Genomic DNA, 22,483 nt, shown 5'->3' with positions numbered 1-22,483 from the left:
CAATACTGTATGGAAGGATATAAGCACACTTGTCCAAAAGCTGGTCGAACACTCAAAATGACATTTTCTTGATTGAATACATGCATTGATACATGTCCCAACTTCCTAAATAAGTTGGATATCACATAGTTTTGTTATATATTTCTATTGTACCGAAAATACATTTGCGTTATTTGAAATGAGCATGTGTACATGGGGCTGAAACATCTATTTTTGTTTTAGGCAAAACTAAATGTAGCATATTCTGACATCTGTCCACTGTCACATTTTTCCCCAAGTAGCATTCAAGTGGTACCCCTACCTTATCAATCACATACAGCTTGTCAGGGTTCTCGTTGAACAGGTGCGGGAGCATGAGTGCTGCAGCACAAATTTTGAGTCCTAAAGTTAAAGACACCTTAGATTAGCTTTGTACTAACAAAGACAGAATACATCTTAATGAAAGATTCAGTGGAATTACCTTTGTGAGTCTCCTCGCAAGCTTCACCCAGTGCCATCTCGTATTCGGAAAGAATGTTAGTTCCCTGCTTCTTTTTTGACACCTGCTCAATAATCTTCCCTGCTGCCCTCCCCAGGCCGTGCAGCAGCATCTTGTCCAGGTCAACTTTATATCTCTCTTCAATTTCTGAGAAAATCTGAAAAAGAATAAAAAAATAAAAGTAAAACAATCATTTCATAGATACCACAGACAACAAGTTCTTCTGAAAGAAGATAACACTATGAAAAAAATAACCCCAAGCACACAATTTAACTTACAATACTGATCTGATTTAATGCAGGGAATTCCAGTAATGACTCCCTGGTAGAGTGACTCTGGATAAACTCCATTCTTTCGTGTGTTGTCCTTTTCATTTTATCCTTTAAGATGGTAATGTTTGGATGGACTTTCTTACACTCCTCTTTCATTTTTGCAATATGCTTCCCAACACTATATGGATCTTCATTTTCCTGTGAATATTTTCCAAATGTTATTGTACATTAATGAATTCCTAAAGCTAAACACACCTAGGTCACACTTTACTTAAAGGTATCTATTAAATATATGGATAACATACACATGCACAAACACACACAACTGTTTTGATTACAAGTTATTGTTATTACCTTGTCATGTTGAAAAACTGCATTTGGTACTACGTCTTCAATCACATCCTGGAAAGCAGGCGTCTGGTCTGCCACTTGGCTTGTAAGAGCCTGACTTGCCTGTATTGTTTTAAACTCCCCCCCCCCATGTTTTGCTCTGTAGTATTCAATGTCGGGATTGGTCAGTGGGATTCGCTCTTTTTTAAACTTGTTTTTAAGCATTCCCAACCAACTGTCCTGTGTAAAAAGAATACAACGTAAATAGACCAATGATGCCTACTGATATGGTGGAGGGGTAACTGCCCACAGTTAGTATCTTATATGCCTGTGAGTATATTAAACTACTGTACTTACATAACCTTGTCCTGTTCGATCACGTAGAAAAGGGTACTTTGTCACAAGAGCACCACAAATGCCATTATATTGTTTACTACTTGGGTACCTTTGAAAATTACAATTAACAGAGTGTCATGCATGCAAATAGGCACGATTGCAAATGAAGCACAGTGAACAGGAGAAATTAATCAGGTTAAACTTACCATGTATACAAACAAATTGAGTCAAAGAGGACTTGTATAATTTGCAACCTCCATTTTGATCTGTATGCTGGAGTATGGAAGTCTGGACTCTCCTCTGAGAGTTTTTTCCTCAGGAGAGGCAGAAAAGCAGGAAGTTGAAAACTATATACACTATTATTTAAGTTCAATTCAAAATGTGGTCTTTCCTGTGGAGAGCTGAAACATAATTCATGGTTAGTTTAACGGGCCTATGAATCTCATAATCAAATGTCCAATCTTTTTTATGTGAAATAACTTCTCATTCATGGGCAAGACCTACTGACCTTACAGTGACTGTATGTGATTTTCCTTTTAATTTATCAAGTAACTTAGTAAACTGAACTTGAGTTTTAATGAGGGGGAGTAATTTGTCTATCATCCTCTCACTCAAGGAGAGGAGAGTCTCGCCATCGATTAGATTCTCTGCAAAAGACAGAAGATCAAAGCATGAAAAATATTAATTTATGCACATTCAAAATATGATCATACCACTAATAATTTCAACAACCTTTATATACAGTGTCGAACAGCAATAGTCATTCTTCCATCTGAATTGCAATAAGCATCTACACCATGGACAGCTAGTTCTTCGCCAGGCAACATAACTTCCCAGTCAGGCTCTTCCTCCACAACATAGCAGTGTAGGTGGCAATTGAAACTGGAAGGCCGTAAGATTTTTCCACACAGACACCAAATGCCCTTGACTCCAAAAATGTGGTGGATTTTCATAAACACTGGAATGTCCTCAGCATGCGCAATTCCGATAACAACACAGCTGCCAATCTTGTATGCTACTGTATCCACAGTGATGGACCTGGTTTTAATGACATGCTCAAAAGTAACATTCTCTCCCAGTCTGAACTGCAAGACTCTAGCGAGGGATCTTGGAAGTGCACTCAGGGGTACATCTCGGGTATCGGAAGTTAGCATGAATTTTTTCCCCAAACAGTTATCTGCTTGTTCCCAGCACTGTCGCATCTGATGTCTCTTGGCAAGTGTTTTGGCAATATTCTTAAAATTACAGCTTGTGCGTGCTATTTTCTTGAAATATTGATGTTTGGCCTCAAAACGTAGGCAAGACACATAGATCAGTGGGCCATAAGCCATCAGAAGTCTGGGGTAATGCAATAAGTAATGCATTTTTGGAGTATGTTTCCCAGGAAATACCTCTTCAATGAGGGAAAGAAAAGTAGTGATTATCTCCTCCAAGTAAGGTAACCAGCTTTTTTTAACAATGGGGGCCATGATGATGTCACCGATCCCTCTTAGACACAGGTACACATCCCATGCAGGACAGTCAAGAATTTGGTTGCCAATCATCTGTGGCAGCAACCTAAATAGGGTCCACTTTTCTGAGGCAGTGCCTGAAAGACATCCACTAGGTCTTAGTGCCTGATCAGGTATGGGTGGGGGCTTCGATTCTCGATCATTTATACCGTAAGGGAAATGCTGAATTTCATAATTTAGCTGTGCCAATTTAATTTGTTTGTCTCTCACAAGCTGTCCTAATACTAGGGTCAAAATAGCGGGGATGATACCCTCAAGAAGATCGTGCATGATGTCTGGTGGAAACAAATAAACAATTGGAGAGGGGACAAATTTTAATTTTGCAAAGCAGCATGCGTGTCTAATACCATAAATTCCAACATTCTCAGGATTTTCTCTCACTGCCTTTAACTGATATTGGTAATTTTCGGTGTTTCGAAGGACAAACTCATCTTCAGTGAACTTTTTCGTGATATCCTGCTTGGTGGCATTACAAAACCGGCAGATCCTCCCTGAGCTAAATGATCTGGTCAACCCAGAAACAGCATGTGCAGACAAATTATCTGCAGAGACAGTAGCGATTGTGCCGTGAAATATCTTCTCCTCTCCACCACACTTCAAAGACACTCCCTGTGTTTCAAGAATTCGCACATCAGACAGAAGGGGGTGAAATACCTCATCATAATCAGTACATCCAGTTTGAATTAACTTGTGCCGAACAAGAGTGGAGAGGTACGTATTCTGAAGTTGAGATAGAAACTTATTGTCCAGATTTCCAATTTTAAAGTAAACTGCCGTCAGTTTATGTTTTCCTCTCTTTGACCCCAGGGGATTAACCACTTCAAATTCATCAATGTAAAATCTAAGTTGTAGTGTGTGTTTTTTACATAGTAGTGGATTACTTTTGCATAGATCCCCATCAGAAAAGTCTCTGAGCAAGTCTTCACTAGTGCTGGTGTCACTGTTTAACATTGCCCAAACATCGTCGTTTTCGGATACCTTCTGCAATATGTCAAGGAGAGGAACGTACTGGAATGTTGCTCTGTGATTTCCATCATCATCTCTTAATCTCTTCTCTACCGGCCTTACCATTCCAAACTGGTTATGGCAGTACTGATCAAGTGTCCATTCAGTGCTTATGGCTTTGACGCACTCATAGAAAACCTCATTTTGACATAAAAGCTCATTTAAGTCATCGTCATCGTCAACACTGACATTTTTTCTTGCCAGGTGAAAACGTATCGCTTCAGAATAGTTGGTTAAAAAGGTGTCAAAAATTGTCCTAAGATCTTCAACTATACTAGAGTGGACAACAGCAGGAACACAGTGCCTTTCTCTCACTTTAAGAACAAAAAGGCATAGGTTACGTTTCAGGCCACACAGGAGGTCCTCTGCTCTGTAGTTTTCAGACTGTACAACATGTTGCTCTAGGCTTACAGCTGCGTTGGAAAAATCATCAATGATATCAGCCTCAACGTCATCCACATCCTCACTATACATGCTTTGAGAACCCGTCACACAAAACACCAAATCCCTGTGTTTCCTGTATATATGTGTTCGGTATGATGCATAACAACGGCAGCTCTTCATGCATCCTTCAAGTCCACAAATCAGTAAAAAATTTGATTCATTTTGATGGTACAGTCCAATATGCCTGATTTGTTTTAACAATGAAAAAAAAACTCCTGTTACACAGGGGGCAATTGAAAGAAGTAGCCATCTGCTGTTTCTGTTTTGCTTCCTATGTAAAAACTTTAAAAACCTCTGAATATTGCCTGATGCTCCCCTAATCCATTATCCTCCAACCATCGGGCAACGTCTTCACAAGACCAACTGGACACGCAGGTTGAGCTAGGGGAACAATAACAACAACAACAACAACTGTGAGGTTATAATGGAAAGGCGCATGCAATATTGATAGGGTAATTGATAAATGTACTGTTTGCTTGTCACTAGCCACTGCAAGAGTGAGCAAATTAAGAAATAAATCTTACCTACTAGAACTAGGCCTTAAATGACTATCCATTTCACTGTGGGGAAAAAAAAAAGTAATAATGGAAAATGACTTAAATGTACAGTAGCCTACCACACGTCACACCCTCCTCATTAGTTTGCTGTCATGTAAGTTAAAATAGGCTAGCCTGCTTTAAAGGTTTTGAAACGCCCATTTTCATTTGCACATTTGTCAAGTGTTATTCTTTACACAACGTTAAAATTAACTTAAGAAGTCTCGATATGCTATGCTAACACAGCTATCGATAGCTAGCTAGCAACCTTTACCATTACTAGTTCAACATAATTATTATACAGTTATTTTGATATGTCACGCGAAAAATCGTCTCATTTTTGTTTACTTGCAACTGATCCATAAGGCTACACTTTTGTCAGACCAACCCCAACACAGACACACACAAAACAAAACAAACAAAAATGCAACAAGTTAAAATGTATCTCTCACCTTCGCCTCCGTCGTTCTGGTAACAAAGTAGCCCAACGGACTTTTGTCTACTCAAAGCATTCCGTGCGCGCGGTGCGAGCCAGCTGGTAGCTTCACGTTCCAAGGATCCAGTAAATTCAATCTTGGTCTTGTTATAAAATAAGACTACACATTGCAGCCTAGTTAAACAAGTAACTTACAAATATCATTGTCCTTCTGTCATGAATTGTATTGTGAATGCGCTAGCGTAGGCCTGTACAATAATAACACACGAAAACAACAGACAACGCAAAGTTAAATCCATGCCAAGTAGACGTCTGTCCAATGGGCTCAGCTGATGCTTCAAAATAAGAGTTCCACAACATTTGTTGATAGAAAATAAAAGAAATTCAATTTAAAAAGTTAAACTCATGTCATAGGCTATAGATTCGTTACACATAGGCCTAGTGAAATATATAGAGAGAGTAGGCCTACAGTAAATACCGGAATCTGGCATGAGCCCACACTCATGATTTATTTGAGGGCAGGCCACTCCTGAAGGTGCCTATGTTGGGCTGTGTGTGTGTATAGAGGTGGTAATGCGACCATGAATTTTTTCAATATTACTGACACATTCATGCGCTTAACAAAAGCACTCAGTGTCTGGCAAGTTAGTTAGAATGTTGGCATATAATGGAAAGAAATAGTTCTACAAACAAGTCAATTTTAGAGATCAACAGAACAGAGAGAATCTCGAAAATATATTTTTTCTGCCACAATGCTGACACCACAAAATGTTTGTCCTAACAGGCAGGAGTACATAGCCTAACTTGTCGTAATGATCGAATCACTCCCACTCAGATGTTTCACCCAGATCCCTAAAATAACCCAAGAATCATGGATCTTTAGTGACCATTCATTTGAGTCAGTTGAGACTTATCACTAAAGACATCAAGACCTATGACTCAAGAGATCAAATCTACCCTGTTTTTTATGATCAAAAAACGTCTGACTGAGGCTGGGCTGTTTTAATTTTCAGTCATGTTTTTGTGGGACAGGTCTACAGAAAGCAGAGGTTCCCCTAGGAACCTTTAAATTCAGTGGAGTTCCTCAAGGAACTGCCTCCTATACTGAGAAATGTCCTTGGTTCCTCCAAGAACCTCTAAGAGCATTGAGGAACAATTGAGTTCTTACAGGAACCACTAGGTTCTTGGAGTAGCATAAAGGTTCCTCGAAGAACTACTCAATTTTTACAGTGTAGTGGGAGAAACATTGACCAGGCCAGGAAGGAAGACTACAGCGGTGTTGCACTGGTCTCATTTGTGTATTTACTGTAGCCTGCTATACGAACTACTTTTGAATATCAAGAATAAATACGGGATGTCGTGGCAAAACGAGATTAAACTTCATTTTGTGTGGCTCTCTGGGCAGAAGTCCGAAACTTCGTGTGAAGGGAACATGACTACATCATATGTGAGGGATCATCTGAGTGTATAGATTACGTTTAACTTGCTAGAATCGATCCCTCTTGCATGTTGACCGTGCATTTAGCAATGAAGACGCGACACTTATTACAAAATACCGAATCATGCAGATATGTTAAAGAATAGTACGACTACCCATGAACCAATTTAACCAAGACATATGGAAACCAGCTTTTTTTAAATGTTTAGGTGGCTCTTAAAAGAGCCTTTGAATTTACGGTTCCTGACTTCAAATCACTTAAGCACGCTCCCCACGGATACGACGAGCCAGCTGGATGTCCTTGGGCATGATAGTGACTCTCTTGGCGTGGATGGCGCACAAGTTGGTGTCCTCGAACAGACCGACGAGGTAAGCCTCGCTAGCCTCCTGAAGAGCCATGACTGCAGAGCTCTGGAAGCGCAGATCGGTCTTGAAATCCTGAGCGATTTCTCTGACCAGACGCTGGAAGGGCAACTTCCGGATCAGCAGCTCAGTGGACTTCTGGTAACGACGGATCTCTCTCAGAGCTACGGTGCCAGGCCTGTAACGGTGAGGCTTCTTCACGCCACCGGTGGCGGGTGCGCTTTTACGCGCAGCCTTGGTGGCGAGCTGTTTCCTCGGAGCCTTGCCTCCGGTAGATTTGCGGGCAGTTTGCTTGGTTCTGGCCATTGCTACGTATTCTTCAAAATTCAGAACAGTATGGCTACAACTGCGGATCTTGGGCATATAAGGCCTACGGTCTCAGCCTGCCCCCTGTGTACGTCAGGTTGTTGGGCTCCGCTGATTGGTCATCCAAGTGCCGCCTGAAATTCAAAATACAAAGCCCACCCACGTAATGGCCTATCATTGTGTTGATGGACTATTTACAAACCCTCTTCTATTTAAATGATAAATAAAAGAAACATACTGAAACATTCAATCGGTCAGTGCATATAGAAATTCAAGAGATTACAATTAACTTGTTAGACGTCATGTACACAAATGGCTTGGTGGTGGCTTGTATTCACTACGTTAAAGCCTACAAATAGTTGCTTGTTTATAAACAGGAAACCCCAAGCTACCACTAATATTATGCCATATTTTTATACATAATTTAAATGATCTAATTACAAGACTGCGTCATCACCTTGAACATCTCGCAGCCTTTCATGATTAACTAACAGTCCAGAGTGATAAATGAAATAACGGTTAACATTCTTCCACCAGACTTATTTGTCTTATCAGACATAGTTAGTGGTTGACATTTTGTGGGGTAAGAGTGATCAGATATTGGCCGGAAAAGGCACGGTTTACTCAACGGCTTTGTACATTGTGTACGTGTGTGAATAAATATTGACTTTGCAGAAAACACGTCAATGGGGAAGGCAACTTGGAATGTTTTTTTTTCATTGGTTTTTGGGTGGCTCTTAAAAGAGCCTTTGTTTAGGAGATTTAGAGGGAGCAGGTTTACTTGGACTTCTCAGTCTTCTTGGGCAGCAGCACAGCCTGGATGTTAGGCAGTACACCACCCTGAGCGATGGTCACTCCGCCGAGCAGCTTGTTCAACTCCTCGTCGTTACGCACAGCCAGCTGCAGATGGCGGGGAATGATACGGGTCTTCTTGTTGTCACGGGCAGCGTTGCCAGCCAACTCCAGGATCTCAGCAGTCAGGTACTCGAGCACAGCAGCCAAGTAGACTGGTGCACCAGCGCCGACACGCTGAGCATAGTTGCCTTTACGCAGCAGCCTGTGCACACGGCCCACGGGGAACTGAAGTCCAGCCCTGGACGAACGAGTCTTGGCCTTTGCTCTGGCCTTGCCACCGGTTTTGCCTCTGCCGCTCATTTTTCAGTAGGTGTTGAGAGTTCGTCTGAATACTCAAATGCAAAGATGTGGCAAGGCAAGTCTTATTATCCCACAGCGGCACGGTGCTACTCCGTGCCTCACTGGCTGAGATCACAATGGTGAGAGCCAATCAACGTGTAGTTCGTTGCATGACATCATTTTGAAATCTATTTGGCGCGTATAACACTTCCACCTTCCTTTTAGACCGTCAGCTCAATCATAAAAAAGTTAACATATAGCAAATTCGAGAAGTAGTTTCCCAGGTAAAGTTACAGCGAAGTTTTCAGAGGTTCAACTTATAATACCCAGTAAGCCAACGAGGCGTCCTGAGATATTTTGGGCACATTTGGCACTGGTAGTACTGGCTATTACAATGTAACAAGCTGAAATTGTTGTATTGCAAGGTTTTGGATACTTTGTTTCATGTTTGGATGCATCTGTTGCATTAGATAGAAGTTATGATGTGTTACCGTAATAACTTACCCAGTATAATGTATTTTAAAATTGTATACACAACCCAACAGGCATAAGGGTAAGATGAACCACCCCTTTTTTCTAGGAAACCAATACGTTTTAGCATGTGACAGCAATTTATCATTTCTTACAATCTGTGGAAAGGTACAGCACATGGCAAATGTGGTAAAATATATATAAACACACACACATATATCCTGGAGGAGATGTTGCCTTAAAGTACCACGTTTCTATTTTTTATATATATACATATGTGTGTGTGTGTGTGATATGATTTTTTGCTCTCCGATTGGATTCCATTCATGTCCAGAGATGATTTAGAGAAACGTGAATAGAACATGCAGACGCATTACACCTCAATTGTTGCCCCCTTAAGCTATGATGTGAGGCCTACACAGAATCGTGAATGTTACCCTTGGTTTGTTGTGAGAAGCATGTTCTTTCAAGATGGTGGTTGGTTGAGGGGTTAGATAAGCCACCAAGGCTGGGGTAAGTTGAGCCAGCTAACTAGTACTTGTATTGCATTAGTGAATTGCCTACACACTACTTAATACCACTCACTTTTGTTAATATGTCCCTCTCGGATAGCTTATGGACTCTTTAATTTGATCTATGACGCAGTAAGGGTTTTGTGAGCATGTAAAAGGAGCAGAGTATGAATGTGTATTTGCAAACAGAATTTGGTTTGCAAACCAGCAGGCATTGATGGAATAAAAGCATTCAGAGAGCGTTTGAGTGGCTCTTAAAAGAGCCTTTTTGTACACATGGTGAAATAGACCAGAAGAATGCTCGCAACATTTACTTCTTTTTAGGCGCGGCCTTTTTGGGCTTGGCAGCTTTAGGCTTAGCCACCTTGGGTTTCGCTGCCTTTGCTTTCTTGGGGCTCTTCGCTGCCTTTTTGGGGGCAGCGGGCTTCTTGGCCTTGTTCGGGCTCTTCGTTGCCTTTTTCGGCGTGGCGGGCTTCTTGGCTACTTTCTTCGGAGACTTTTTGGCGGCCGCAGGCTTCTTAGCTGCTGCCTTCTTGGGTTTCTTTGCCGCGGCAGGTTTCTTCGCTGCAGGCTTCTTGGCTTTAGGAGCTGCCTTCTTTACCGGCTTCTTCTTTTCCACTGCCTGTTTCTTGTTCAGCTTGAAGGAGCCGGACGCGCCGGTCCCTTTAGTCTGGACCAGAGTTCCCTTGGTGACCAAACTCTTGATGGCCAGCTTGACACGAGCGTTGTTCTTCTCCACGTCGTATCCACCAGCCGCCAGTGCTTTTTTCAGCGCCGCCAGAGAAACTCCTTTTTTCTCTTTGGAAGCAGAGATGGCCTTGACGACGAGCTCGCCCACACTCGGGCCAGTTTTCTTGGGTCGTGGCGCCTTCTTCTTAGGGGCCTTTGCTGGTGCCGCAGCTGGAGCTGTTTCTGCCATTGTATCGTTTAGGTTTCACGCACAGACTACTCGGGAGTCCTGAGAGAATGAATGGCTGCGAAAGCCGGTGGGCTGGACTTAAAATAAACATGAGAACCATTTAGACTCAGCAGAGTGAGAGCTGTCCCGGTCTTTCTGTGGCGAAAAGATCACTTGTGTTTTCTCCACACACTTCTTTGTAAGAAATACGAGTAGCAACACGACATTTACCAACAAGAAAATGTCTGTTGTGAAGAGCACAGACTACACGTTAAAATGAATATACGGGGGCTTATGGTTGCCCATTATCACTTTTGTAACGAACTGAAACATTTGGACCTCTAGGTGGAGAGGTTGCAGTCAGTCTGAGTTTTGTGAGGAAAACATGCACATAAAGATAGTAAAACCGTGCAATACGTCGACAAAAAAGTATCACAGACCAAGACATGAGCCTCTGTTACACGTAAAATCAATGACGATGTCTTTTTTGCGAATGTGTACATTCCAATCGGGCGCTTTTAGGACACTGCGAAACACACCTTTTTGGACACTACGAAACACGCACCACACGGATACATACCACATAGGTCTAAATATTATAGGACCAAGTTATGGGAAACATAAGTGGTATGGCAATATTTGATAAGGCTGCTTATGCAGATGTGACCAAGAATGAATAACAATAGCATGTATGTTACTAACACTTTGGCTTAGACTATTCTTTGGAGTGCCCATATGCTGTAAGTGAGTGCTGGGAGGACATTACGCAGTTGCATTTTGCCTGTTCATTATGAGTAGGCAATCTATTTATCGGGTTTAGATAACATCTTGCACCAGGCTTGGATTGATAAAATATTACTGCTATGTGAAAGCATGCAAGGGTTGGATGGCTTAGACATTTATTTTAATGTTTTTGCCTCTTTATAATCATGCAGTTGTTCACAGTTGCCAATAAAATAACAGCCTTTATACAAACCCTTTGATTTATATGTAATTGCACCACTTGTTAACTTCACAGAATCTACTCAGGCCAGATCTCCCTCCACTGGAACACATTCTCCTCCTCTTCCCTCAAGACACAAACACTCAGTGGACCACATAGTCCATGAGCCAGTGGCCCATATTGGGCCGATTGGTGCCAACTAGGGGCACCAAAACCTTATTGTTTAACAGGTCATGCATCCACAGTGCCCCAGTCAGACCTCTCTGACAGGGTGGGTAATCATTCGGCAGTGTTGGGAAGAATACTTTAAAAACGTATTCTGTTACAGAATACAGAATACATACCCACAAATGTAATTTGTAACGTATTCCATTACATTACTCAAGCTGAGTAACGTATCCTCAATACTAGGATTACTTCCACATTGAATTGCATTTTATAAGTGTAGGAATGTGGCCATCAAATCCTACTTACTAAACAGGCATATGGTGTGTTCTTCGTTCCAAATGGCTGAATGTGTTAGGCCCACATAGGAGAATGTAAAGTCAACTAAGCTACCTGATACAACTATAAAATAGCAAGGTGACCAGTAAAACTACAACAGGCGACTATTTTTTTTTTTTTTTTAAACTTAGGCTAGGCTACTTTAAGATGCTTCTTCAGGTTGGAGCAGGAGCATAGTCATACATTATCATTAGATTAGATTCGATTCGATTAGATTCAACTTTATTGTCTTTGTGCAGAGTACGAAGCCAATGAAATGCAGTTTGCGTCTAACCAAAAGTGCAAAAAAAGCAGAAAAGTGCAATGTGATATACAAAGTATAGACAGGTGATGTATAGGCAGGACAAGAATATAGTGCAGTGTAGACGGTAGTATGCAGTAGGTTTACAATTTAGAGTAATATAAATTAGATATAAGTATATAAGAGCAGAATAAATATGGCAAATAAATATGTGATATGAACAATATATAAAGAACATGTACAGATATGTGAAATGTAGCAGTAACAATATAATAGTACTAAGATAGATATATGCAGTGTATTAACAGAATATATTATGAGAAAAACAGAATTAATATGGATATACAGTATGAACCATATAGACAGATATGTATTGTACAGCTATGTGCAGTGTGGTAATAGTACCATTGTAGTGCAGATATAGTAACATTATAAGTGTATTACAGTTTTTTCTGAATGCTTAAACATAACCGTGATTCTTATAGCACAATTTCTAAAACTATTAATACTTATAGCAAAACCACTCACTGAGTTCACAAAACTAAAAGCACAAACACTGCTTTGCACTCAGTTTGCAATTTTGTAGCACGCACTTTGCATAACTGTACAGTAGGCACAATCCACTGCACAGCACTCTTTTTGCAGAACTGTGAACACAACTCACTGCTTTACACTTAATTTCCAAATGATCAACACACTCCTAGCTAATCTATACACATGTATGGCTATTATTTACACTATTTTGCCAACTCTCTGGCACACTTTCTCATGTAAAAACTGTTTTAGATGATTAGTTCACTTTGCAATCAGCCTAAGCACTATACTGTAAATAAGCCACAGGTAATGTACAATGGGTACAATAGAGGGAGCTGGAAGAGTGAGAAGAGTAAGAATTAGAGGAAGCCGAAGAAGTAGGAGGAAGAAGAGGAGGAAGAGGACGTGGAGGTGAAGAAGTGAGAGGGAGAGGATGACAAGGACAAGGAGGTGAAGTTAGAGGAAGAGGACAAGGAGGAGGACGAGGAGGGGGAAGAGGAAGGGTAACAAGAGAAAGAAATAGCCCTTTTACAGGCAAAAAAATCAGTCTACATGTGGGGATATTGTCATGTCAGGACGGCATTCCAGAATATATTTTCACTGGTGCCTTGGACTAGGACATTGCATGTGATGTAGACAAAATTTTGAGAGAGACGACACGATGTAGACTGATTTTTTTGTTGTCTTGAGCCTGAGCCATGGCGTAGAAGCAAGCATCACAAGCACGGCAGACGGTCCGGACGGCACTCAGGCCCAGCCCAACCTATACGACTGGAAAACCGCTACGCCATTCTGACCGAGGATGAGGAGCCCCTCCTGCCCCGAGACAACCATCCTGGTCCCTCCTCAAAGTCGGCGCCCCCCCGACCCCCACCTCCCCGGACCTCATCAACCTCCACCCTGGTCATCGGCAGTTCCATGGTTAGAGACCTCTGCATTCCCCCATCATGTAGCGGTCCCTCCAAGGTCTACTGCTTCCCTGGTGCCAAGGTCCTTGACATCCAGCAGAAACTCCCAAGCATCCTGGCCTGCCACACCAAGGTCAACAACATCATCGTACACGTGGGCACAAACGACATCAGAGATAAGCAGTCAGTAGCACTGCAGGAAAACTACAAAACTCTCATCACCACCCTGATGGGCACAGAAAAACGCTTTGTCATCTCTGGGCCTCTCCCTACCTACAGAAAAGGTGCTGAGAGATGGTCCAGACTGTTCGATCTCCACATCTGGCTCAAACGCTACTGCGCTTCCCTAAGCATCCCCTATGTCAACAACTGGGGCTTGTTCTGGGAGAGGCCCAGTATGCTGAAGCGTGATGGTCTCCACCCAAACCAACATGGAGCCAGGCTACTCTCTGACAACATAGCGTCCACACTGAGGCATTGACATTCTGTAGAAAATATTACAGATTCACGCCCCCCAGGTATTGATTCGAATGGCATTATACATGTGGATGGGTCTGAGAATGTTTTCTGCAGGGTAACATACAATACTACTACCATAGATCAAGCTGCTTCATGCAATAGCATGACTTATGCTTATAGTTCTATTCCAACGTTGATTTCTACCAAACGTATAGTAAAAAGAAAAGACAAATTTAAAACTAGAAACCTAACAAATATTCTTTCCATACCTCAGCATATTCCTCAAAAGCCAGAGGCATTTTCAGCTAACATGGGTTTACTGAATATAGGTGCACTTACTACCAAAACCTTTGCAATCAATGATTTTATTAGTGAAAAACAATTGGATTTTCTGTTTCTTGTTGAAACCTGGCTGACTTCAGACAGCGAAGCTGTTCTTGTTGAAACTTGTCCCCCAAATTATAATTTCTTCCACTCAATTAGACAAGGCAAACGAGGTGGTGGAATTGCCTCCATTCTCTCAAACAAATATAGTTGCACTAGAGTCAACTTTGGTGAATTCGCTTCCTTTGAGTACATTGCCCTCACTCTGAAGGCTGACCCAGCTGTACTTCTATTAACCTTATACCGCCCTCCTAAACTATGGGCTGGCTTTCTCGACCAGTTTTCTGAACTTATGTCGCTCATCATCACTAGCTATGATCGGATAATTGTAAATGGCGACTTTAATATTCATGTCAATAAGACAACTGATGCTAAAGCCAGTAAGTTCCTTAATGTGTTGGACAGTTTAGAGCTAAAGCAGCATGTTACAGGACCCACCCACAACCTTGGCAACACCCTCGATCTAGTCATTTCTAGAGGGATAGAAGTCACAGACTTATCAGTAAATTATATAAATATGTCTGATCATTATTGTGTATCTTTTAATATAGTACTACATACTCCAAAAATTCATCCCGAAATTGCAATCAAATCGCGACTCTTGGACATTAGAGCAGAACAGCAGTTCATAGCTCTTATAGACTCCATAAATTTAGATATTTTACATCATCCCATTGATCAAATGGTAGAGGCTCTCAATCATGAATTAGGCGCTATGCTTGATAGAGTGGCACCCTTAAAGACTAAAAAAAGGCCCTGTAGCAAACTGACACCTTGGATGAACGAAAATATCCATGATCTAAAAAGATCATGTAGAAAAGCTGAGAGAACATGGAGAAAAACTAAGTTACAGGTTCACCGTGCCATTCTAAAAGAAAAAATAGCAAATTATAATAGAGCTATTCGGAATGAGAGAAGGAACCACTTCTCTAAGGTAATTGCTGAAAACAGTGGAAACTCTAGGGTGTTGTTCTCTACCATTGATAGGCTATTGCATCAAACACCTTTTGATACACTCAGTCAGGCATCCTCTCTAAGATGCGAAGAATTTGCAGACTTCTTCGAAAACAAAGTAATTTCTATAAGGGAGGCTATTGGTAATACAAGTAATATGTTTGATAGTACACCCAAAAACAGCCCCCCAAAATTAAGGTCCTTTAGCACTATTACTCAATCTGAGCTTGGTAAAATTATAACTCAAACCGGCTCCTCAACATGTGTTTTAGATCCAATCCCTACTAGATTCCTCAAAAAACTATATGATAGCTTAGCTCCCTTTATTCTCAAGGTAATAAATACCTCATTAGAAACAGGTATATTTCCAACTGCTTTTAAAACCGCTGTTGTGAAACCTTTACTTAAAAAGTCAAATCTTGACCATACCAATCTGAGCAACTACAGGCCTCTATCAAATCTACCGTTCCTGAGCAAAGTACTTGAAAAAGTTGTTTGTAATCAGTTAAATACCTTCCTCAACGAAAACAGTATCCTTGAAAAATTCCAATCAGGTTTTAGATCAAATCACAGCACAGAAACGGCTCTAGTAAAAATAGTCAATGATCTCAGACTGGCTACTGACTCAAACAAAGCCTCAATCCTTATTCTTCTGGATTTCAGTGCGGCATTTGACACCATTGATCATAGCATCCTAATTCACCGCCTTGCGAAGTGGGTGGGTCTCTCTGATAATGCTCTAAACTGGTTTCAAACCTACATTACTGGCAGAGATTTTTATATCAGTCTAGGAGATCATGTATCTGAAAAACATGACTTGCCTTTTGGTGTGGCCCAGGGGAGCTGCCTTGGTCCCCTGCTATTTTCCCTATATATGCTTCCATTGGGAAATGTCATAAGTCAGCATAATGTAAACTTCCATAGCTACGCAGATGATACCCAATTGTATATTTCTGTGGAGCCAACTAACCCAGATGGCCTTTGCTCCCTCACTGCATGCCTAACTTCCATTAATCAGTGGATGAGCAAAAATTTTCTGAAACTAAATGATGACAAAACAGAGGTACTTTTGGTGGGACCAAAACTAAAGCGAGATATTGTTCTTAGTAATCTGGGGAACTTGGCACACCAGGTCAAACCAAAAGTAACAAGCCTCGGTGTCATCTTAGATGCAGAGTTAAGTTTTAAGCCCCATATCAGTAAAGTTACTCAAACAGCCTATTTCCACTTGAGAAACATTGCCAAAGTGCGGCCCTTTTTAACTCAACAAGATGCAGAAAAACTAATTCACGCCTTTATCACTAGCAGGTTAGACTACTGCAATGCACTTTTCACTGGTCTTCCCAAAAAACATCTAAAGAAATTGGCACTCATACAGAACTCTGCGGCTAGACTTTTAACTAAGACTAAGAAGAGAGAACACATCACCCCTGTGTTGGCTGAACTGCACTGGCTCCCTATTTCCTATAGAATTGATTTTAAGGTTATGTTAATTACTTACAAAGCTCTGAATGGCACAGCACCTTCATATATCTCTGAGCTTTTAATATCTTATCAACCACAAAGGAAACTTAGATCATCCAATTCTAATCTTTTAATCGTACCCAAAGTGCTCCACAAACAAAGTGGAGAAGCTGCTTTTATCCATTATGCCCCCAAACTATGGAACACCCTGCCTCTGTACATCAAGCAGGCGAGTTCAGTAAATATTTTTAAAAAAGATCTGAAAACATACCTGTACAGGAAAGCTTTTAGTTAACTCGTCTTATCCTGTAGACTACTTTTTCAGATTATTCTACATCTGCTGCTATTGGAGGGCGCAGCCAGCCAGAAGCAGATGGGCTCCCCCTATTAAGTCAGGTTCTGCTCAAGGTTTCTTCCTGGAATATGGGAGTTTTTCCTTGCCACAGTTGCCATATGGCGTGCTTGTGGGGGGTAAGAGGGTTAAGGCTGCCAGTCTTATGACATGTCATTTTCTATATTTTTGATATGTTGCTGAGTGGATCATAAACGGCCCCAGCAATGAAGAAATGTGATTGATAATGACTGACTGACTATTATTTTGTTACATGCTTCAAATGTAAAGCACTTTGAGCTGCATTCTGTGTATGAAAGGTGCTATACAAATAAAGCTTATTATTATTATTATTATTATTATTATTATTATTTGTGAAATTGCTATTTTGTGTTTTGACTTGGAAAAACACACTTGTGTTTTTTTCGATGTGTGTAAATAAACACCAATACTTGAAGTTTGGATCCCTGTATGTTTACAGAACTATGACAAAAGTATGACCTCAAACTGACAGTTTAACCCTAGGAAAGCAAAAGCCAGATGTGTTTTTTATTCATACCATCAGTGTGTAGTTGGCACATTGTGTGCTTATTATTGTGATGGCTTGTGTTTACTGTTTGATACGAAAACACAATTTTTACGAAGGTGTGAAGAGTTAAGCAAGGTGTGTTAGCTTTTGCAAGAGAACTAAAATGTTTTGCTGATTTGGTGAAAGGTTTTCCTATTTGTGTGAAGAGTTTTGCAAAAAAAAGCCATAGCTACAAAAAATGTGCTTACAGTTTTTTCTGAATGCTTAAACACATTTTTTGTAACTATGGCTTTTTTTTTCAAAACTCTACACACAAATGGCAAAACCACTCACTGAGTTCGCAAAACTAAAAGCACAAACTCTGCTTTGCACTCAGTTTGCAATTTTGTAACACACACTTTGCACAACTGTAGGCACAATGGCTATTATTTACACTATTTTGCCAACTCTCTGGCACACTTTCTCATGTGAAAACTGTTTTAGATAATTAGTTCACTTTGCAATCAGCCTAAGCACTATAAATAAGCCACAGGTAATGTACAATGGGTACAATGGAGTGAGCAGGAAGAGTGAGAAGAGAAAGAAATGGCCCTTTTACAGACAAAAAAACAGTCTACATGTGGGGATATTGTCATGTCAGGCCTGGATACGTCATTCCAGAATATATTTTTCCCGGTGCCTTGGACTAGGACATTGCATGTGATGTAGACAGAATTTTGAGAGAGACGACCCGATGTAGACTGATTTGTTTTGTCTCAGTGAAATGCTATTTTGTGTTTTGACTTGGAAAAACACATTTGTGTTTGTTTTGATGTGTGTAAATAAACACTAATACTTGAAGTTTGGATCCCTGTATGTTTACAGAACTATGACAAAAGTATGACCTCAAACTGACATGGTCTACCTTGTGCACAGAGAAAGCAAAAGCCAGATGTGTTTCATATTCATACCATCAGTGTGTTGTTGGCACATTGTGTGCTTACTATTGTGATGGCTTGTGTTTACTGTTAGATACGAAAACACCATTTTTACGAAGGTGTGAAGAGTTAAGCAAGGTGTGTTAGCTTTTGCAAGAGAACTACAATGTTTTGCTGATTGGGTGAGAGGTTTTGCCATTTGTGTGTAGAGTTTTGCAAAAAAAGCCATAGTTACAAAAAATGTGCTTAAGCAATCAGAAAAAACTGTAAGCAATCAGAAAAAACTGTAAGAATAAGTGTATGTGCAGAATGGATAGTATGAAGAGCAGATTAAGGCATACGTGTAATTACAATATGTACATTTGATTAATTAGGGTGTGCCTGTGAGATTTTAGGTGGCATTAACCCTTTAGGTGGCATCAATCAAAAAGTGAGGGGCGCATATGACAGATGGGACGCAAATGATCTGGAAACACTAATACTATATGTCAGTGGTCTCAAAATTAACGTGATCGCATAATGGCAATCAAAAACTTTAAAATATAAATAAATGTAGATCTAATTAGGCCATAAGCTATTTTAAGTTAGAATGAAAAACTCAGAATGCATTGCCTAGAGATGTGTTTTATTGTAGGTCTAAATCAACACATGAACCAGGCTTTGTTTATTGATTAGCAAACCGATTGGGGGAAGTAAGCTACTTGGGAAAATATCCTTTGAACAGATATCAAGAACCACGATCAGTGAGGAACAGAAGTTACCTGCCCTTACTTTATTCCTAATTTGCTCTGCAATTAGTCATTTCAAGGTCTCCGATAATGCGTGCTGGCTGCATTTTGACGGGTTCAATGTGAGGCTAGTGCAAGACGGTGGGGCTTGGATTTAAACATGGAAACAATTTCATCATATATTGCTTTCAGTGGAAATGCATTGAGTTGCCTTAATTTATTTAGAGAGTGAATAAACTTGTGAAACAGAGAAGTATTTTCATGTAATCCATTGATTTCAACAATGTAACTGTATTCTAAATATCAACTATTTAAATGGTAACTGTACGGAATACAGTTCATAACTTCTATTCTGAAAACGTAACGCTGATTCCGTTACTCCCCAACACTGTCATTCGGTCATCATGTGATGTGTCTTCAGCAGAGCCAGACAGTAACGGAGTACATTTACTTGAGTACAGTACTTGAGTACAATTTTGAGGGATCTGTACTTTACTCGAGTATCATTTTTGGGGAGTACTCATGACTTTACTCAAGTAGGCTATATTTGAGAGGCAAATATTGTACTCTTTACTCCGCTACATTTCTATCCATAACCGTGAGTACCCGTTACTAAAAGAAGGAAAAAAGAAAAATCTTGGAAACCTTCGATTTGTTGTTTCCCTCTCAAACGTGATTGGATTGTGCAGGCACCACTGATTGGGACAGCCTATCAGCAATCACCTTCAGCTTTCCGCCAAAGTCAACTCCATGGTAAGATTTAGATAAGAGACGAAACCATGGACGAAACAATGGATGAAGACGCAGCAAGTCCATCCCGGGAATGTGCCAACCCGTCGCCCCACCTCGCCAGACTATTTAAATTTTCTGAACAAGTTAATGATAGTTTTCGCTTCAAGTATTTCAATTACAAAATAGTATTTTGTATTTGAAATAGGTATTTTACATACATGTATTAGAAATACTGCCCATCCCTGGCAACATGGTAAAAAGATGAAAATGACTTGATTTTACTTTCAATTCCTTTTACATTCTCCAAGGTATTAACATTAACATTTTTCATAACTTCATGTAGGACATTTCTGTACATAAATGTAAGCACTGTGGCAGTAGTAATGCGATATTTAGAAAATGTAGGCTACTCTTGTACTCTTGATACTCAAGTACTTTTAAAAACAAGTAGGCTACTTCAGTACTTTTACTTGTAGTAGTAGACATCTGACTGTTGTACTTTTACTTGTACTTGTAAATTTAGCAAAGGGTATCTGAAGCTGTGTACTCTGTCCGCCTCTGTTCTTCAGCCTACTGCACTTACATGAGTCATGCGCCCATGTTGGAGCCCTGCTCTGCTAGAACCCCCCCCCAAGTTCATCTTGAAAACAGGAACTAGCCTATGTTGATTCCCATCTGCCTGTAGTATTAGTCATGCTTTTCATTCCATTATGCACCTAATTGGACAAATCTGGACTGCAGACAGGCCATCTTTGCACCTGGACTCTTCCTCTATGGAGAAATAAATATTTTAAATATGTGCAGAATTCATTTTGGCATCGTTTTCCTGAAATATTCAAGGTCGTCCCTGGAAAAGACATTACCTGGATGGCAGTATATGTTGCTCAAAACCTGTATACATCATTCAGAATTGATTGTGCTTTGCCAAATGTGCAAGATGCCAATGCTGTAGGCATTAATGCTCCTCCACACCGTCATAGATGTTGGGTTTCGAACTGAGCACTAAAACAAGTTGGATAGGTTGGATACTTGGATAGGCCGTCTCCTGTTTAGCCCAGATGAGTCCATGATTTCAAAAAAAGAATGGCAAACTTTGATTGGTCTAACCACAGGACCTTTTTCCACGTTACCTAAGTCCATTTTAAACAAGCTCAGGCCCAGATAAGAGGGTGGTATTTTCTGTATCATGTCTCAATACAATTTTAGCTGTTACAATTGTGACTGCAGTTTTTGAATTGAGCATCAAATTGGGCACATAGACAATGGTTATCAGAGGTTTTCCTGAGCCCATACAATGACAGGTCTGGAAACAGGTCTGGTGTTGATGCAGTGCCATCTGAGGTCCAAAAGACCACAGTCATCCAATTTGTTTATCAGCTATTTCCCCTGTTTGCAAAGATTTCTCTGGATTCTCTGAATTTTTAATAACATTATGTCCTGTAGGTGATGAACTTTTGTTTTCTTTCTCATTACACAACTTTTCCAGCATTTTATTACCCCGTCCCAACTTTTTTCCCAACTTGTTGCTGGTATCAAATTAAAAATTAACATATATTTTCCACGAAATAGTCAAATTTGTCATTTTCAACATTTGATATGTTGTCTGTGTCCTTTTTGCAACTAAATATGAGTTTAAGAGATTTGCAGATTATTACATTCTGTTTTTAATTCACATTTTACACAACATCCCAACTTTTTCTGTTTTGGGGTTGTACATTGATGTCAACTTTTCAAAAACTAGATGTACCGCAGAGCGGTACAAAATATGACCGCCGCCCAGTCCAGCACATTTTTTCCACAAAAAGAAATCACGCTGAAAGGCCTATATGATTCTAACTGTCTCACTAAATTGCATTATCCACACTCAATTCTCACTGGTATCTGCTAGACAACAAGTCCCAAAACATGATTAGTTCATAGATTTCACATGTAAAATTAATTTTATACAACCCCACCTCCATCTTGCCTGTTCATAATTCTGAGAAATTCTTGATTGTTTGTGTTATGTTTATGTTATGTGTGTGGGTGTGTGTGTGTGTGAGTGTGTGTGTGTGTGTGTGTGCGTGCTTGTGTGTGTGCCTGCGTATGTGCCTGTGCATGGAAGCGTACATATGTCTACTGTGTGAGTATATGTCATACGTATGATTACTGTGAATGTGTGTGTGTGCGTGTGTATCTGTTTGTGCACATATGTGCACATGAAATGGGTTAACATGACCCCTGGAGGCAAATATACGGAAAAAAATGGTCATCCTAGGCCCTACAGTTCTCAAGATATTCACAGAGAACTGTGTCTGGCCTACCCTCCTTTCGGGGGGTCCAGTCCAGCGGGGGGGCTACAGATCAAAACGAAAAATGATGGTTCCATGCTATCCATGTGGGGGT

The 22,483-nt window shown here is 40.4% G+C and overlaps 3 protein-coding genes across 3 annotated transcripts; all 3 read right to left on the bottom strand.

Moving 5' to 3' along the window:
- Window positions 1-7,029: 7,029 nt before the first annotated feature.
- On the bottom strand, window positions 7,030-7,455 carry LOC143099497 (histone H3). The gene has a single exon (XM_076262488.1). It carries the CDS (start codon window positions 7,453-7,455, stop codon window positions 7,045-7,047), a length of 411 nt encoding a protein of 136 aa, XP_076118603.1. The 3' UTR covers window positions 7,030-7,044.
- Window positions 7,456-8,216: 761 nt separating this feature from the next.
- On the bottom strand, window positions 8,217-8,610 carry LOC143129008 (histone H2A). The gene has a single exon (XM_076289878.1). The coding sequence runs from the start codon at window positions 8,608-8,610 to the stop codon at window positions 8,233-8,235; it is 378 nt and encodes a 125-aa protein (XP_076145993.1). The 3' UTR covers window positions 8,217-8,232.
- Window positions 8,611-9,848: 1,238 nt separating this feature from the next.
- Window positions 9,849-10,510, bottom strand: LOC143099403 (histone H1-like). The gene has a single exon (XM_076262428.1). It carries the CDS (start codon window positions 10,489-10,491, stop codon window positions 9,883-9,885), a length of 609 nt encoding a protein of 202 aa, XP_076118543.1. The 5' UTR covers window positions 10,492-10,510; the 3' UTR covers window positions 9,849-9,882.
- Between the last annotated feature and the right edge of the window lie 11,973 nt (window positions 10,511-22,483).

The sequence above is a fragment of the Alosa pseudoharengus genome, unplaced genomic scaffold, assembly GCF_046254945.1.
Source record: "Alosa pseudoharengus isolate Yale_2024_CS ecotype anadromous, Long Island Sound unplaced genomic scaffold, YU_APseudo_1.1 YU_APseudo_1.1_scf_1, whole genome shotgun sequence".
In the NCBI taxonomy this organism is placed as follows: domain Eukaryota; kingdom Metazoa; phylum Chordata; class Actinopteri; order Clupeiformes; family Clupeidae; genus Alosa; species Alosa pseudoharengus.
Note: the sequence above shows the minus strand (reverse complement) of the source record. Positions and strands in the feature narration are given on the sequence as shown.

Excerpts from the sequence above, each read along its gene's own strand:
- LOC143129008 (XM_076289878.1), bottom strand. The coding sequence starts at position 8,610 with ATGAGCGGCAGAGGCAAAACCGGTGGCAAGGCCAGAGCAAAGGCCAAG.
- LOC143099403 (XM_076262428.1), bottom strand. The coding sequence starts at position 10,491 with ATGGCAGAAACAGCTCCAGCTGCGGCACCAGCAAAGGCCCCTAAGAAG.
- LOC143099497 (XM_076262488.1), bottom strand. The coding sequence starts at position 7,455 with ATGGCCAGAACCAAGCAAACTGCCCGCAAATCTACCGGAGGCAAGGCT.